Raw genomic sequence first — 14,685 nt, 5'->3', positions numbered from 1 at the left:
AAGCTCTAATGCGCGAAATTATGTATGATGTCCCCATCTCCGACTGTCATGCGATTCACCTCGCGGCTTTCGCTTAGGCACACGGACACGTACCTCGTTGAAGTGCAGGTGTGTGACGCAAATCCGCTGGTTTTGTGGGGGGGCTGAACAAGCTACCAGACGGCCCGGATGTGAGCCGATTCTCATGCTCGAGCTGCGGCACGGCCATGAGACCTCTTAGCGGACACAATCTCCGCGAACATTATTCCGAGCGGGAGGTGCGCAAGTACAGGATGTTCGGTACGGGACAAACACATAGGCCGCTATAAGGTGATCATGAATGTGATGTTCAGGTTTGGTTCGGGTTGACCTCTGTTGTGGCGGGCTGGATGAGATTGGTCACATGAAAGACGCGCGCTAGCGCCGTCGTCACTCGAGTTCTCGTCGCGCCCGCATCGCAGCCAACGATGGCAAGCCCGCAAGGCTACGTTGACCGTGAGTAACTCCAGTCTGAACTACTTTCAAGAGCCATCAGCTTCCAGTTGCTGAAGGTGCGCTATGCTTGTGTATGACCTTCAGATCACGTTCTGCTCATTCTGCAAGATGGACGTGCAATTGTGGTATGTGTGCTCTGATCTCTACTCAATTGTGGTATCTAATTGCACTGCATCTCCTCTGATCACCCTGATCCATCGGCCGCGCAGGGAGTAATGGCCGGTTATGACCAAAAGGCTAACGTTGTTCTGTCGGACTCAAAGGAACGCGTGTATAGCATGGAGGAAGAAGTAGAGAATCCACTAATCCACTAAGACTGTATCTTGTCAAAGGCGACCAAATGTGAGTTGCTGAATCATGCAAATGGCAGATAGCGTCTTTAAACGCGCGATATCTGCAGTGTTCTGATTGGCGAGCTTGATGAGGCCCTAGACCAGTCGGCCGACCTCTCCACCATTCGCGCGGAATCTATCCTGCCTGTCCACTACTGAATGCACTTCAAAAGCTCATGCAAGCGAAGTTTGCGGCACTCTCTATTGGGTCGCGCCATTGTGCCCCACCTCATGGTCCTCCGACATCGTGATGTCCTACTTGCGTCATTAGAGCGTATCACGCTCTTCCGGATCACCAGTTCACGAAATAGTAGCACTGTCAATGACCGGTTGCGGTGGAGTCCGTCTTGTCGAAGTCGCCCGCTGTGCCGTGGCGCGGGGAATCTCTCATATTCAGGTGCTTGACGGGGTTGTATAGTAGACGATTGTGTGTTTCACCTTCGTCTCTCATGACATTTACCAGATAAGTTGCCAATATACCGTTTGAAAAGCTAGTGGGTTGATGGTTTGCCGTTTGTTGGTCTGTATTCGCCGTTTCCTCGCGGTTACTCCAAACTCTATCGCTAGCCCCAGTGGTAAGTCCTGCCAATCTTTGACTTTCCATGGAGTTTGTGCTGTCTATATGCGTGATGTTGCCACGAGCATTTCATTCCAGCTCCAGATCGGACGTATGCATGGTCATCCCAACGTTGTACGGATGGATCTGTTGGTTATTGGACGGCATGCGTACCAGATCTCCATAGCATGCGCTGCACGGAGTGTCAGAGGCTCGCGGATCGCATCAAGATTTTACAGGGATCAGCAAACCCCGAATTGGACTTGTGCGGACTGCAAGTTGGACGGTGGGCTCCAGTGTCTGGAATCCCTGGGTCCGCTTGTAACGATGCGGCATTCCACGCTGCTGGTCATTTTCGAAGACGGCTGATCAAGTGATCGGGGGAGTTTCCTTTCATTAACGGGCTTCCTCGCGAGTTAATCCGTTTTTTGAATTGATATAAAGGCTCATGCATTCTAGGACTGACGGAAAACACGTCCGTGGAGTCGGCAGAAGAGATGACTTTACTTATATATCCGGTTATGTATGACAGTGCCTCGTCCCATCGCCGTGTTTGACCAAAGAAGGCATCTGATGGCAGGTTTGAGCCCATAGGTATTTCCTTTTGGGGTCTCTCTCATCGAACTGCTAGCATGTTCAATTGTAGATGCTAAGTATGGACGAAAAACAAGAGGAGAAGAGCGTCAGGATGTAAATAAACGGATGGCTACAGGTGAGGAGCATCGCATTTCCTACACACGAGGGCTGTGCATAAGTTCGTACTGATAGCATCCGCCAGAATACTGATATCAGTGTCAATGGGTTTAAGTGGCATGCCGACTTATGCTGGGACGGTGTCCTCGCTTCTCGATTTGATGGAAGTCCGCAAAGCCTCGTCCTCACAAGCGCGCCCAAAGTGTGATTGCGACGGTCGACGTGTTCGGCGCGTGCTTCATGAAAGCTCCCGAGCGCATCCCATACCACTGACGCTTAGTTCTTGACTACTTTGCCGATGGCTCGTGCGAATTGCGTGGAACCGATAATTGTCGATGCTAGTATTTCCGTGCCATTGTACCACAAGCCAGCCTTTTTTGTATCGGGTCTTTAGGGTGGCATGGACCACCTGTGCTCACACAGTGAGCACGCCGCGGTTTACTGAGGTTACGGACTGATTGGCATCTGCCGCTTATGTGTTTTCACTCAGCTTTGGCAAAGACTTGTCGATCAGTAAAGATAACAAGATGTGCCGATTCCACGTGAATACTCGGCCATTACACTGCACCACGGAGCCGCACAAAGCAGATTGATATGTCTTTGGTTTAATCGAAGGTGTCAAAGATGCTCTTCGTTTTCTGATGGAGGACAGTTTTCAGATGTTGCCTCCTGGGCCTTACGCTCAGTGCCTCCGTACCGGCTGCTGAGCCGCAACTGCCTTGAGCAACATCTATAACTATTAGCCGATGTATGGCTCACATCCGGACTGCAAAATATTTGATATTTGTAGAAATAAAGTCACCAGATGATCTGTGCACGCCCGCGAGCGTGCAGATTATTGCTCGACATCACAAAATTGCTCGAGGATAAAACCATCGTACCGATCTCTGTATGTGCTGTACTGGACGATGGGGTCTCGGTAGGAAATAGAAGACATTTTCTTACGACTACAGGCGGCGTGAGAGGGATGTTGAGCATTGCGCAGCTGCATGAACATCGGATCAGGACAGAATTCCTCGCGTCGAGATTGCATGTGTGAGCTAGACATTCGGTCGTCTCACTAGATAACACACTGAAGCGCTATCACCACCGTTTCAATGAATTATTTTGCGGCAAGGACTGTCTACAAATTTATCAAACGGTGATTGGAGCGGTTTGGTCACGTTTTGCTTTGCGATCCCACCTATCAGCTTCACGGGATGCGCTGCCTTGCTCAATATACAGCAGGCCTCGCACATTGGCTCCTACCACCTCCTCGACTGCTCTCACTGGCGTACCGCATTGTGTACTCCGCGCACTATTGCCGACGATACTCGAATGATGGGATGCGGATTGGTCTGTGGCAGGAGCACGCAAGAATCCACCAAGTTCAGCTCTGCATCGAGGCCCTTGACGAGTGGTCGCTCTTGACTCCCCCAGTTCTTTTGCTACGCCCAAGATACAATGCAGGCAGCTGCTTCTTGCGATAGCTCGTCCAGGATGCCCGAGAATTCTATTGACCCAGGATCAATAATGGACCCATGCTAGAGCATTTTTGGGAGGAAACTGGGCCCAGGGTCGCTTCCAGCCTCATGGAACCGTCAGTTGACTGATTAACCCGACTTGTTCGCGAGATTGAACGGCTGAATAGTGATCGTTGGTCGCGTCTCCTTCTGATAGGTTCCTGTAATTTGTAAACGGAATGCGCCGTCACAATGGGAGAGCAGAGACGGTGCTTTGGCAAGGAAGTGGTAATGCTCGTGAGTCAGGTTTTAGCTTCTTTCAATCTATGCAAATTTGGCTGCTACCCCGGCTCAATCTGTGCCGTTAATTTATGGACAGGAGTATCCACGCCTCGGCACCCCATGGACCGGCTGGACCTGTCTTGCCCGACCCTCCGACCTCCAATCGCCATCGACCTATCGTATCCGGACACCATTGCTCCCGGCGATAGTGCAGCTCCATCCTGTTGATTTCTCGCACGTATGCACACGTGTAGTTGTGCTTCTGTCCTGGCCGTTAAACGATAGTCAAACTCTGCCACCGAGGCCCTCGCGCATTGCGTTATGATGTCAGAGTATGCGACCGTTTGAAGAATCCAAGGTTCATCCTCCGATGGCAACGGTGCCTTTCAAATGTCTTATAAACAGCGCCGTCAGCAAGCTCTAATGATCGGGCTTAAGACCTTCGCGGATCGTGAACTCCCTCCCGGGTCTGTGGCGACCCGTCGCGAAGTATCACCCCAAAGTGTCAGGGAGTAATCAGCACGAACTGGCTTCTGTGCTCGGCATGGCTTGACGTGTACGGCTTAGACGATCCAGATATGTCTGGGCACAAGCCTATTTCCCTCGTGGGATCATCTTATATGAGTTTGAAGTCTTTTGGAACGGTTGATCGGCGACATGGCTCGAAGGGACGGACGTCCCGAGCCCGGTCTTATAGCGCTCTGAGGTCCTATAAGTACGCATCATCCCATGCCTGATCCACAGACAGGGGCCCTCACACTATGAATCCTGCCGTGATTCCTCAGGCCTCGTCTCCGCAGCGTGAAGATATGGTCACTGGCATGGAGCAGAGCTTGAGTCCTGACGTAGATCATCGTCGAAGGTGAGTTGTGCTTTCAGTGCTTGGCCGAGCCAGAGAATGATATTCGCACAGGCCAAGGAACAGACCCACTCAGTCTTGCTTCAACTGTCATACGTCGAAACGCAAGGCGAGTGGATTTCCTAACCTTTATTGGTCCCTCTTTGAGATCTGACGGTACCGCATCACGACCAGTGTGACCGCAAACGACCGTGCTCGAGGTGCATCCAACTAGGATTGGTAATTGGATTTTTCTTGTGACGTCATCCAGAGTGAACTTTCTCCCCCAGACGGGGCTTTGCGTTTACGAAATTGATGATCCTGCACTGAGGTACGCTCCTAAGTATTTTATGTATATTCCGCCTGGGTCAAATATCAAGTTAGAGATGATCCAAACATCAACGAGATTACTCGGTTGAGAAATCGCATTGCTGAGCTCGAAAGCGTACTTCGAGAGATGCGAGGTAAGTCCATCTCGCTAGCTGCATAGATTATTTCCTCGTTGCTCATTATAAATTCAGGAAAGCCTCATCCGCGGTGGGCGGAGACTGGCTACCGTGGAGGAGATGCCCACGAAAACCGGCATTCTCGCACGAAGTCAGACAACCATTATCAGTCCCAGGACCTTGCAGGAATCGAGAGATTTAAAGCGACGGCGCCAGCCCAAGGAAGCCATCGCGCTGCGGAACTCTCCTACATCTCTTCCATGGTCAAGGAGGAGCCAGGTGCCGACTCAGTGCAGAATTACCTGTACAGCCTTCCGGGCCCTTCGTCAAGTGGGTCACCAAACTTTCAAGAGGCTCAGAGTATGATATCGCATGCGTATGGTACCAACCCGCAGGAAGAATACCCCCAGCGATCTCATTATCCCACTGACTCCACTGCGTACTTCCACCCTTCTTCCGGCGACTCCCCCGAAACGTACGCGGAATATTATCGTTCTGGTGCACATGAAGATCCAGATGACGAGCAATCTGCCGATTTTTACGGCTCTCCGCGTATCTCTCTCGACTCTGAGGTCCCGTCCTCTACTTGCTCCTGCTTGACGAACCCGACCTTTGTTCGACCTCTTGCCGCGTTCATGACCCACCTCCATACGACTTCCCAGTTGCTCCAACATGCGTCGGGTGACCATGACCAACAAGAATGTCTCGTACTTGCACATATGATCGAGCTCGATGCGATAATTCGGTATGTCCCAACTTGTCCTCACTATGGCACGTCAGCCGCATCGCTGATCACTGCACTTCGTAGGAGCGGGAATTCGAGTCTTGCAGTGGAGTATGCCCCAAGCCCCGCTTCGGTGGAGAGGGGAGTCATGTCTCCTGTGTCGACGTTGAGCCAAGAATCCTGCTCCAGCATATCTTCTGATGGATGGACGCCTCAAAGCGCGAACCATGCCTACTTCCATACCTATGGTAAGTCATAAAGCCTTTTTGCGATCATCTCTTCTAAAAGGTTGATCCCCACGTTGCGGTACAGCAAGAATGGGCTGATCATGCATTTTGAAGAACGAGTGGACTATGACTCTTTTCTCTGATCCTTTGCAATGCAAGTCCTGCTATGAGATACACGCAAGTCCTGCTACGAGATACCCGCAAATCCTGCTACGAGATACACGCAAGTCCTGCTATGAGATATCCTATTTATATACACCGGTCACATTATACCAGGTAATCGGCATCCTTGACTCTCGTGTGTTCATACATCTCAAGTGCGTTCTTGGCTGCAGTTCGAATGAAGACATTGTATTTGCCCTGCTTGCGAATTGTACATATGAAGAATGTGATCATCGATCCAGCACGATCGGCTCATCCTCCCGTCTAGTCGTCGAGGTCAGCGGGCGGGCCTCGTAGCTTCTTTTTTTAAATTCATTCCAGCTCATCCAGGAATGGCCTGCGGCAGGCTGCATGATCAAGATGGCATGCGGGGATGTTCAGTCCAGACTTGCGGTCGATCACTGGCTCAAACGTGTTGTCCCGCATGGATGGTAGGATCACGAGCGGAGGGCATATCATGATGCTCACTTAATCCCGCATTGATGGTAGGATCACGAACCGGGGATCGTTTGCCGCGTGACCCGGGCCGATCGTCGGCCAGTGTATCGAAGCCGAAGCGACTCCGGGGCAAGCTTTAATGTCAAGGCAACAAAAGCGACTAGAGTGTGCGAGTCTGGCGGCCTACCTGTGGTCGTCGTAATTCGAACGGGCGAAGATGCTGTCGAATTCATTTGTCGCACGGCGATACCTGTCCAGTGTCAGTCGACATATCTTACGATATTGGTGGAAGCAGAGCTTACTGAAGTGCTCGAGAACTTATCGCAATGTCGTCGCTGGAAATACTTCAGCATGTCCAGGCACAGCTGTTCTTTGGGGGGGACGTCGGAACCGCAAATGATGTGGCAGCGGCGACGGCGAGAGTGACGGCGATAGCAACAGACGAGCGTATCACGATTATACAAGCTATTGTTAGGTCGTGAGCGTACCAAAATCGTTGACGAGAAATGGCATCGAAGGAAGAAGTATTAGTACAAGACAATCAGTGAACGATTTGTGAAATCAGTGCAACCTGCTCACCAGCTAGCACCCGTACTTCGATGGGGCTCTGGAGGAAAGAAAGAGCTGGAAAATATTGCATCAAGAAAGCACATAATATATACCTATTGTGTGCCGGCTGGTGCCGCCGTATCATGATGGCGTTACTGGGAGCACAGCATGGCCTGCCATGTTAATTACATCGACTCTGCATCGCCACTGGCCAGTACGTCGATATGCCATCATCAAGGCATTACAAGGTGAGACAGAATTTCTGAACTGACTTAGCTATGATTTGCCGCAAAAATGAGAAACATCATATTCGCGTCCGCCTCTTTTCTTGTTACCCATAAGTGCTGTCTTGGCCGACTATCTTGGTTCGTGATGCTTAGTCATACCCAAGATCGCATTGAAACTGGGTGGTGGCATTGCTCCCCTGGTGCCGACAGCGTCAGCTGGCTACAATGTGCCATACAATCGTTACAAATGTAGTGGGCTTTCTGGATACCGTGAGTTTATTTACATCACATGACCGTGTAGCATGATGCATGCACTGAGCGAGGGTAAGCGCCACGGTAAATGGCCTCTTCAACAGCTTGATTTGTACCTTTACTACCGCGGTTACCGCTCTGTCCCAAATACTTGTGTCGACATACTACTGAAGGGTATTGAACGCTGTGTTCCAGTGTCTACATTTTTTCCTTCTGCTTAGCACATCGTATGCTTGCGCTATGTTGGCTTTGCTGAAAAGGCATGCATTTGAGCACGACTGGAGCATTTGATGACAGATAGCTTTCGAGAGCAGTGCGAACCGGTGGGTGGGTAGATAATGATTGAGTGTTTCAAAGCAAGTCGAGATTCTGCAGACGCATGTCTGTGAGATGTTGTTCTGGTCATCCAGTGTATGACAAGACAGTGAGTAGAATGAATGCTCACATTCAGCCTGTTTACACGATGTGTTATATGGCAGGTCGCGAGCGTGTCGTAATGGATATCATGAGTGATGTGTCTTGTCTCAGGAGAGATTGGGCGTGATGAATCCGAACCGCGTGTGGACAGCCAGAGTCTACCTGCATATGCCAAAGCGCCTTCCATCCTCGAACGAGTAGGCGACCAAATGTAAGTTGCTGAATCATGCAAATGGCAGATAGCGTCGTTAAACGCGCGATATCTGTAGTGTTCTGATTGGTGAGCTTGATGAGGCTCTGAACCAGTCGTTGATCTATGCTCCCGTAAATCCACAAGTGTCTCTGAACATCACCACAGTTTTGACGTGGATCTCTATATATTGGTTCTCAAGAGCAGGTCCAGCTGCATCCATCAGGATCTACCTCGAGACGGCGAAGAATGGAGATATGCCCATGTCAGAGGCAAAGTGGAGTCCAATCCCACTCGGTACCTCATTCTTCTCGAAAGACGTGATGGTGGTACCCAAAGCGTGAGTGCACCTCCGAGCGTGAGTGGCCGTCTATGATATGATGCTCATTTCGGCTCTCGCCAGGTGGACACGGGCAATAGGAAATGTCGTTTTTGAGTCCGATCACGACGGCGGGGGTCGCTTTGCCGCTTACGAGCGACCCGATGAGCTCGCAGCTGACCTCCACAAATTATTTGGCAAGGGAGGGCCCGCCTTTGGCGTTGTGTCGGGTGCGACCGGTTATGCTTGAAGCGTGTGTGCGAGATGATGAATTGGTGGCCATGACCGATCTATCAATCGTCATATGAACCATGCAGATATTGTCTTATGTCGAGCTATGTCTCCTGTCAAGGTTGCCAAAGTGTCATTGTTCCATCGCCCGTTGGGCAACTGGTCTGCTTCGTGCTGAGCACGAATCAGCATAAATCCGAAGACCGTTGCAAGGTCTACCCTCCTCGGTCCAAACACTATACAATCCTCTCTAATCATCCGTTCTGCCCTTTTCATCGTATTAGTGATCAAGTCAATGCTTATGTAGATGTACAATATCAAGTCGAACATCGGAATATTGAACTTGGTGGCTGGATCACCTCGGAAGATCATTCAAAATGGCTGGGGACGATGAGAATGCCACGTTGAACGCTCACCCGAAACGATACGAACCCCAAAGGCATTAGAATCTCTCATAATGAGAGGATAACACAAGGTGAGCTAGGCTTTGCGACGTAGTATCCATCAGATCCTCAACACCTCTCTCGCAATTAGCGTTATCGTTCCAAGTAGGGATTGAATTGAATTCCGTTGCTCGCTGGATCCTAATTTCCTCCCCCCTTGGCTACGGAAATAAAACACAAGGCGATCATGGCGTCGAGCCTTCTGAGATTTGGAAAGAAGTTGAACGCCCACAATGGTGCTCGTCGTTAGGAATTCTCAGCTAGTTCATTCCCATTCATCACAACAAAATGAAGACATAAGACAATGACAATGTCTAGAGCACCTGCGTTATCTTAACCCATAAATACAGATACGACACCGGCGGTCGACTGTCATATATCGCCGACCGAGCCAGGAGTGCCGGGGCTGCCTGCGGCCCTCCAAGCGGCCATAATCAGACCGACGACATCGTCTATGCCTTTTTCTTCCTTGATGCTGGTGAACACGGTAGGCCCATCTCCTCTCATCAGTTTTGAGTCACGATCCATGACTTCGAGAGATGCGTTGACGAACGGCGCAAGATCGATCTACCAACCAGTGTTCAGTGTCGACAGACAATGGGTGGAGCAAGCATCTGCATACCTTGTTAATCACGAGAAGGTCTGACTGAGATATCCCCGGTCCTCCCTTGCGTGGGATCTTGTCTCCTCCCTATCATTGTCAACTTGACTGAGTATACACCGCACGCAGACATGATTTGATTAGTGCTTACGGAGACATCGATCACGTAGATGATATAGTCTGCAAGCTCTCGAGAGTAGTTAGCAGCCAAGTTGTCTCCGCCGCTCTCGACGAAGAGCATCTGGCAGTTGTACTTGGCCTGCAGAGTCTCGAGCGCGCCCATGTTTGCGCTGATGTCCTCACGGATCGCCGCGTGAGGACATCCTCCGGTCTCGATGGCGAGGATCCGCGAAGGTGGAAGCGCCTTGTTCTTGATCAGAAATTCCTGATCTTCGCGAGTGAAGATGTCGTTCGTGACAGTAGCTAAACGCGAAACGTCAGGAAGCAGAGGATGCAGAGATTTCTCTAGACGAACCGATGTTGTAACTCTGCCGCAGCCGCTTGCACAGAGCAAGGGTCAGGGCTGTCTTTCCTGAGCCGACAGGTCTGTTGCGATGCACACCGAGGCATCAGCACGGACACACGGGCGAAAGTTGATTGACATTACCCGCCAATACCAATCGTGAATCCACGTTCCTCAAAGTTCCGCGAAGCATAATCGGGCATATCGCGCTCAGCATATCTGCCTGTATGAAGTGCTTCTCAGAAGATCGAAGGAACATCTATGTGTCCGAGGGATACACACCTGGATGCTCGAGATGTTCGTGGGTATGACCGTGCTCGAGTCCTGGGCCATGGCTGTGCGAAGCGCCGCCACCGCCATCGTGAGAATGGGTGACCAAAGGCTGGCCATTCGCAGAGGCTGAGAAGTTATTGATGAACTGTACCGTCTCGTTCTTCATCTTTCCAGCTTAATGTTGTCTCAGGAGAGGCGAGTCCACTGCTAGCACCGTGTGAGTGGTGCCCCCGGCAAATGCGCATGATATCGCGTATCTCAGAGCATTGATCGACATTCGCCGAGACGGTGGACGCGTCTATCAGTACTTCAGTGCTGGTTCTATCTGATAAGATAAGCGTAGTATTACTGTTACAGCCGTCCGCGATAGTTTCTGCCGTCATGCGTAAGGGAGCTATCCGCGTGGGTCACTATATTCAGGCTTGTATAGTAGCAGCAACTCTCAGTCTCATGTACATCATCGTCCACCTTCCCTGAGAATCTCTGCAGTCAACACTACACACATCCTGCGTAGCCAACATGATCTCCTCCGCCTCCTGATCGCTCATACCTGCCATGAAGTATGGGCGGGCAAACAGACGCAGCCAGTCCATCAATGGGCCAGGCAGACGCGTCACGCGTGGAAGGAGGGATATGGTCTTGACTTCGAATCCACAGGATTCCAACAACTGTAGAGGAGAAGCCGGAGGATATCAGAAATTTTATGCGATGCGGATGAACAATCTGGCTACACTGACAGACTGGTAACCTTCAGTAGAAGGGAAATACCACGGATCCAGCTCGACTGGGTTGTATCCTCGAGTACGGAGCACCTGGTGAAGCGCCGTCCGAACGCCTACATGGAGTCAGTCAATCAGCCAAGGCCCTCCGTATGTATCGCAAGCATCGTGATTCCACGTACCGATGCAGTTCAGAAAACCACCCATCTCGGCAATAAATCGTCCGCCAGGCCTGAGCAGCCGCCTGGCGCTGTCCAGGACACCCCTCGGGTCGCGTTTGCACCAGTGCAGCGCGGCATTCGAGAACACAGCATCGAACCCGCCTTGAGCGTATGCTTCCAACTCTTCTGGGACGTGGAGATCCTGTGCGTCGCCGACGAATGCATTCTGCAGGCCGTTGGCTTTGCATTTGTCGATCTGCGGTGCGGCGTCGCGCGTAGATGTTAGCATGCACCACGCTGCAATCGTACCGCGATGCGCACCATGCTCTGGCTATTGTCAAACCCAACTGCCAATCCTGCATCGCCGACATGCTCTTGGATCTTCAGCGTCAGCTCTCCGCTCCCGCACCCAAAGTCGATAATCTTCTCTCCGGGCTTCGCGTCGAGCAGCTGTAGCACAGGAAACGTGTACTCTTGCGAGTAGACAAAGGATGCGGTATCGTTGTACGTGGACGCCGACCACGTATCCGTTTTCCTGGCAGGATCCGAGGGCGCCATGATTAATGCTTGCGATGGCGAGCGAGTAGAAGCCCCTTCCAGAATGCAGACGACGCGTCTCCGAATGCACCGAACTAGAGGGATTCGTCGAGTGTAACTCAGGCTAGGAAGTTTGGATGGCTCAACGGCGATGTCGACGAGCCTTCAAGCTGAGCATCGACAATTACAGACGTGACTCGACTGGACATCTGCAAGCAGCCGTTTGGGAAGGAAGGAGAACATGGTGCCACAGTGCGCTAATTTCGATCATGGACGGCTCGGGCGCCCGGCGTCTAACGCAGGTTCGACCTGCCACGATTGCGTCGGTCACCCGACAACGGTGGTGCGGTTGTGCGCTCACACAGAGTGGTTCTCAACTATGCCACGAGGCGCACAGCCATCGTGTAGGGTCGTGGAATGTTTTCTGTCATCACGCTACTTGGCAAATAACAAGGATTTTCCCCCTCGGCGGCGTACAGCGGAAAGCCCAGCAACCTCAACAATTCATATCGGGCGCAAACACGGAGCTTGGACGTAAATGATCTCATTACGCTACGTTGCTTCTTCTCGCTGCGCAGTCCTTATCTTCTGTCGAAACTTTTGAGCCTTCCGCAGCCTCTGTCGTTATTGCGTAAAACTCGACAAACCGGGCGGTCAGTTGTTCATTAAGTTCATTGTATTTCCCCTGCTAACAAGACAACAGGGGTATGCCTTCGAAGACATAAATGGTCGCAAGGTCACTTCGCAACCATTGTACAGCTCCCATGAGTACAAGAAAATGTCGTAACCGGTGCATATACACATAATTGTTCCTGCCATGATTTCTTATGCATTGCGACAGCTGCTGTGTTGTCCGTCTCGGCGGTGCTTGTCGAGTAACTCACCTTCCATGCATATCTGACTCGCTAATCAACTGATGCGCCACCAGAATACGCGTCGACAGTTGTATATGTCCATCCTCCAGAAACAGCAGCCGATTTTCTCAGGAAACTTCCTACTCACCGACGCGTGAGAGCCGCGAGGCGCAAGTACTTACAAGAGACCTGGCAATCTGCGTGTTCGCTTAATCGTTGCATTCCACACTGCATGAGAAATCGGTGGAGTCGGCACCGTGCAGCTGGCAGATGATACTCATTGCCTGTGTTCATCATCTTCTCTATTCATCAGAATCTATCGCGTTGGCAACATATTAGCCGAAAGCTCAGAGCACACCCCACACATCGATGCACCTCGAGTCTATATTTATCCCTTTCGACCCGGACGCTGTGCTGACGGTTCATTTAGCGGCCTGCTTCGGCCGGGTAGCCTCGCACGCCGCACGGGAGGGGCGCATCGCACCGCACGGGCGACGCGAGATCGTGCGCCCGATGTCCAGACAAGCTGTGCCTAGCGTGCATGCGGTGCGCCTCCTCGAGGAGCTACACAATCTGCCCTGCACGATCAGAATCAGCATCAGCATCAGGACACGCTTCCAATTGCACGGATGCGCTGATGACGATGCCGCTCGTCATATTCGGGATATGGGTACCGGGCAGCCATGTCCTCGTTGAGTAGAAGGAGAGCCACGGCCGCACTTGCGCGCAGGTCAGATGCGGATTGCAGTGGGTGAGATCCGAGGTTTCGCGGCCGCTGACTCTTAACTCCGCCCAGGCACTCGCAGACCCACTGGCTGTGCGAACGATTCGGAAATGCGATGCGCTGTGCGCTCCGTCTCCAGTCTCCAGCTCAGACCAAGACTAATCGAGGTGCGGCCCTAGCATTTCTGGCATCATATCGCACTGATTGCCGCGTCCACATGAATCACAGGTTCATCGTTGCAGAACTCCATCATGATCGGAGACCACAAACGATATATTGCTGACTCGAGGAACGCGTTCTGATTATCCAGCGTTCCAAGTCCTTGGACACGGGCTCGCTTACGGTTCACCAAGCATTACACGGCAGTGGCCGCGCATTTCCCCTTGTGGATGCCAAATTTACTTCCGCCCGAATCGCCGGCCCATCGACGCTCGCCCGGCGGCCCAGCGCCGGACATTTCACATCCGCGATGCTCGGAACCGAACGGCGTCACAAAACTCTTCGCCGTCACGCCTCGTGACTGCCTCCCCTCGTCACAATCTCTCGCGGCTCGTCGTCTTCTTCCCCGCACGGACCGCACTCGCACGGGGAATCTCACGAACCTTGGACATGAGCATCACCTCGCAAGCTCTTCGCTGTTGGTTGTGAGGCTGCAGCGCCCCCAGAGCGGTTTACCGGGGGTCCCAAGAGCACACTAAAGCACTGGGCAGCTGATAAGTAAAATGGAATCAAGATCGCCGCGTTCGACAGTGGCAGAAACTGACAAAGAAGCAAGCCCTCGAGGAGCTAGCGTGTCAGCGTGCTTCCTGCGCAAATTGACCGGGGTAGGCCGCGCTGAGAATCATTACAGCCGGCGGACTTATGCTGCGCATGACGACTCGGGCAACTCACGCGCGCACGCACGAGCCAAGCAGGCCAGGTGGCAGGGCTCCCCTCAGCGAATTCTATCGGTACTTTGACGCACCGACACTATTGACCGTCTGGCGAGTAGGTCGCCGCTTCTAGCCCATCGCGTCGCTGAGGGTCCTCGCAGACGCGCTCACCCGGGGACGAGCTTAAGCTTAACGAGCACCGTGTGCTCATACTTCGCTTTACGCTCTATACCCCATCG

General features: G+C 52.1%; 7 protein-coding genes across 7 annotated transcripts; 5 read left to right on the top strand and 2 right to left on the bottom strand.

Annotated features, from left to right (window-relative positions):
- Positions 1 to 446: 446 nt before the first annotated feature.
- Positions 447 to 965, top strand: LAESUDRAFT_733968 (uncharacterized protein; the record flags this gene model as incomplete). Its single annotated transcript, XM_040910467.1, has 5 exons — positions 447 to 474; positions 559 to 599; positions 684 to 745; positions 790 to 816; positions 875 to 965. The coding sequence occupies 5 exons, from the start codon at positions 447 to 449 to the stop codon at positions 963 to 965; spliced, it is 249 nt and encodes an 82-aa protein (XP_040769787.1).
- A 1,031-nt stretch (positions 966 to 1,996) lies between these two features.
- Positions 1,997 to 2,499, top strand: LAESUDRAFT_720104 (uncharacterized protein). The gene is made up of 2 exons (XM_040907754.1): positions 1,997 to 2,074; positions 2,131 to 2,499. The coding sequence occupies exons 1-2, from the start codon at positions 2,065 to 2,067 to the stop codon at positions 2,340 to 2,342; spliced, it is 222 nt and encodes a 73-aa protein (XP_040769786.1). The 5' UTR covers positions 1,997 to 2,064; the 3' UTR covers positions 2,343 to 2,499.
- A 2,008-nt stretch (positions 2,500 to 4,507) lies between these two features.
- Positions 4,508 to 6,285, top strand: LAESUDRAFT_167814 (uncharacterized protein). Its single transcript, XM_040901424.1, has 9 exons — positions 4,508 to 4,641; positions 4,693 to 4,747; positions 4,813 to 4,857; positions 4,908 to 4,948; positions 5,002 to 5,081; positions 5,139 to 5,393; positions 5,463 to 5,808; positions 5,872 to 6,035; positions 6,129 to 6,285. Exons 1-9 carry the CDS (start codon positions 4,541 to 4,543, stop codon positions 6,155 to 6,157), a joined length of 1,116 nt encoding a protein of 371 aa, XP_040769785.1. The 5' UTR covers positions 4,508 to 4,540; the 3' UTR covers positions 6,158 to 6,285.
- LAESUDRAFT_167884 (uncharacterized protein) lies at positions 6,282 to 7,098 on the top strand. The gene is made up of 3 exons (XM_040901425.1): positions 6,282 to 6,290; positions 6,350 to 6,607; positions 6,666 to 7,098. Exons 2-3 carry the CDS (start codon positions 6,509 to 6,511, stop codon positions 7,038 to 7,040), a joined length of 474 nt encoding a protein of 157 aa, XP_040769784.1. The 5' UTR covers positions 6,282 to 6,290; positions 6,350 to 6,508; the 3' UTR covers positions 7,041 to 7,098.
- Positions 7,099 to 8,416: 1,318 nt separating this feature from the next.
- Positions 8,417 to 8,818, top strand: LAESUDRAFT_641424 (uncharacterized protein; the record flags this gene model as incomplete). Its single annotated transcript, XM_040903659.1, has 2 exons — positions 8,417 to 8,589; positions 8,653 to 8,818. Coding segments are annotated over 2 exons (339 nt in total), but the record flags the coding sequence as incomplete, so codon positions are not given.
- A 672-nt stretch (positions 8,819 to 9,490) lies between these two features.
- LAESUDRAFT_740631 (urease accessory protein UreG) lies at positions 9,491 to 10,831 on the bottom strand. The gene is made up of 6 exons (XM_040911094.1): positions 10,589 to 10,831; positions 10,451 to 10,529; positions 10,319 to 10,389; positions 9,995 to 10,266; positions 9,865 to 9,933; positions 9,491 to 9,809 (listed from the first exon to the last, which is right to left on the bottom strand). The coding sequence occupies exons 1-6, from the start codon at positions 10,743 to 10,745 to the stop codon at positions 9,615 to 9,617; spliced, it is 843 nt and encodes a 280-aa protein (XP_040769782.1). The 5' UTR covers positions 10,746 to 10,831; the 3' UTR covers positions 9,491 to 9,614.
- Positions 10,832 to 10,893: 62 nt separating this feature from the next.
- On the bottom strand, positions 10,894 to 12,221 carry LAESUDRAFT_740630 (S-adenosyl-L-methionine-dependent methyltransferase). The gene is made up of 4 exons (XM_040911093.1): positions 11,781 to 12,221; positions 11,481 to 11,715; positions 11,317 to 11,414; positions 10,894 to 11,247 (listed from the first exon to the last, which is right to left on the bottom strand). The coding sequence occupies exons 1-4, from the start codon at positions 12,015 to 12,017 to the stop codon at positions 10,996 to 10,998; spliced, it is 822 nt and encodes a 273-aa protein (XP_040769781.1). The 5' UTR covers positions 12,018 to 12,221; the 3' UTR covers positions 10,894 to 10,995.
- Positions 12,222 to 14,685: the final 2,464 nt, after the last annotated feature.

The sequence above is a fragment of the Laetiporus sulphureus genome, assembly GCF_001632365.1.
Source record: "Laetiporus sulphureus 93-53 unplaced genomic scaffold LAESUscaffold_2, whole genome shotgun sequence".
Classification (NCBI taxonomy): Eukaryota; Fungi; Basidiomycota; class Agaricomycetes; order Polyporales; family Laetiporaceae; genus Laetiporus; species Laetiporus sulphureus.
The sequence above is the reverse complement of the archived record's forward strand: the minus strand, read 5'-3'. Positions and strand labels throughout refer to the sequence as shown.

What these genes read in the sequence shown, in the direction of transcription:
- LAESUDRAFT_167814 (XM_040901424.1), top strand. Translation starts at nt 4,541, where the DNA reads ATGAATCCTGCCGTGATTCCTCAGGCCTCGTCTCCGCAGCGTGAAGAT. An exon ending in GACGTAGATCATCGTCGAAG is followed by an intron (nt 4,642 to 4,692) that starts GTGAGTTGTGCT and finishes ATATTCGCACAG; the next exon opens with GCCAAGGAACAGACCCACTC. An exon ending in GGTGCATCCAACTAGGATTG is followed by an intron (nt 4,858 to 4,907) that starts GTAATTGGATTT and finishes TTTCTCCCCCAG; the next exon opens with ACGGGGCTTTGCGTTTACGA.
- LAESUDRAFT_740630 (XM_040911093.1), bottom strand. Translation starts at nt 12,017, where the DNA reads ATGGCGCCCTCGGATCCTGCCAGGAAAACGGATACGTGGTCGGCGTCC. An exon ending in TTGACAATAGCCAGAGCATG is followed by an intron (nt 11,716 to 11,780) that starts GTGCGCATCGCG and finishes GCCGCACCGCAG; the next exon opens with ATCGACAAATGCAAAGCCAA. An exon ending in CTACTGAAGGTTACCAGTCT is followed by an intron (nt 11,248 to 11,316) that starts GTCAGTGTAGCC and finishes TCTCCTCTACAG; the next exon opens with TTGTTGGAATCCTGTGGATT.
- LAESUDRAFT_740631 (XM_040911094.1), bottom strand. Translation starts at nt 10,745, where the DNA reads ATGAAGAACGAGACGGTACAGTTCATCAATAACTTCTCAGCCTCTGCG. An exon ending in CGAACATCTCGAGCATCCAG is followed by an intron (nt 10,530 to 10,588) that starts GTGTGTATCCCT and finishes CACTTCATACAG; the next exon opens with GCAGATATGCTGAGCGCGAT. An exon ending in TCTACGTGATCGATGTCTCC is followed by an intron (nt 9,934 to 9,994) that starts GTAAGCACTAAT and finishes TGACAATGATAG; the next exon opens with GGAGGAGACAAGATCCCACG.
- LAESUDRAFT_167884 (XM_040901425.1), top strand. Translation starts at nt 6,509, where the DNA reads ATGGCCTGCGGCAGGCTGCATGATCAAGATGGCATGCGGGGATGTTCA. An exon ending in CGTGTTGTCCCGCATGGATG is followed by an intron (nt 6,608 to 6,665) that starts GTAGGATCACGA and finishes CATTGATGGTAG; the next exon opens with GATCACGAACCGGGGATCGT.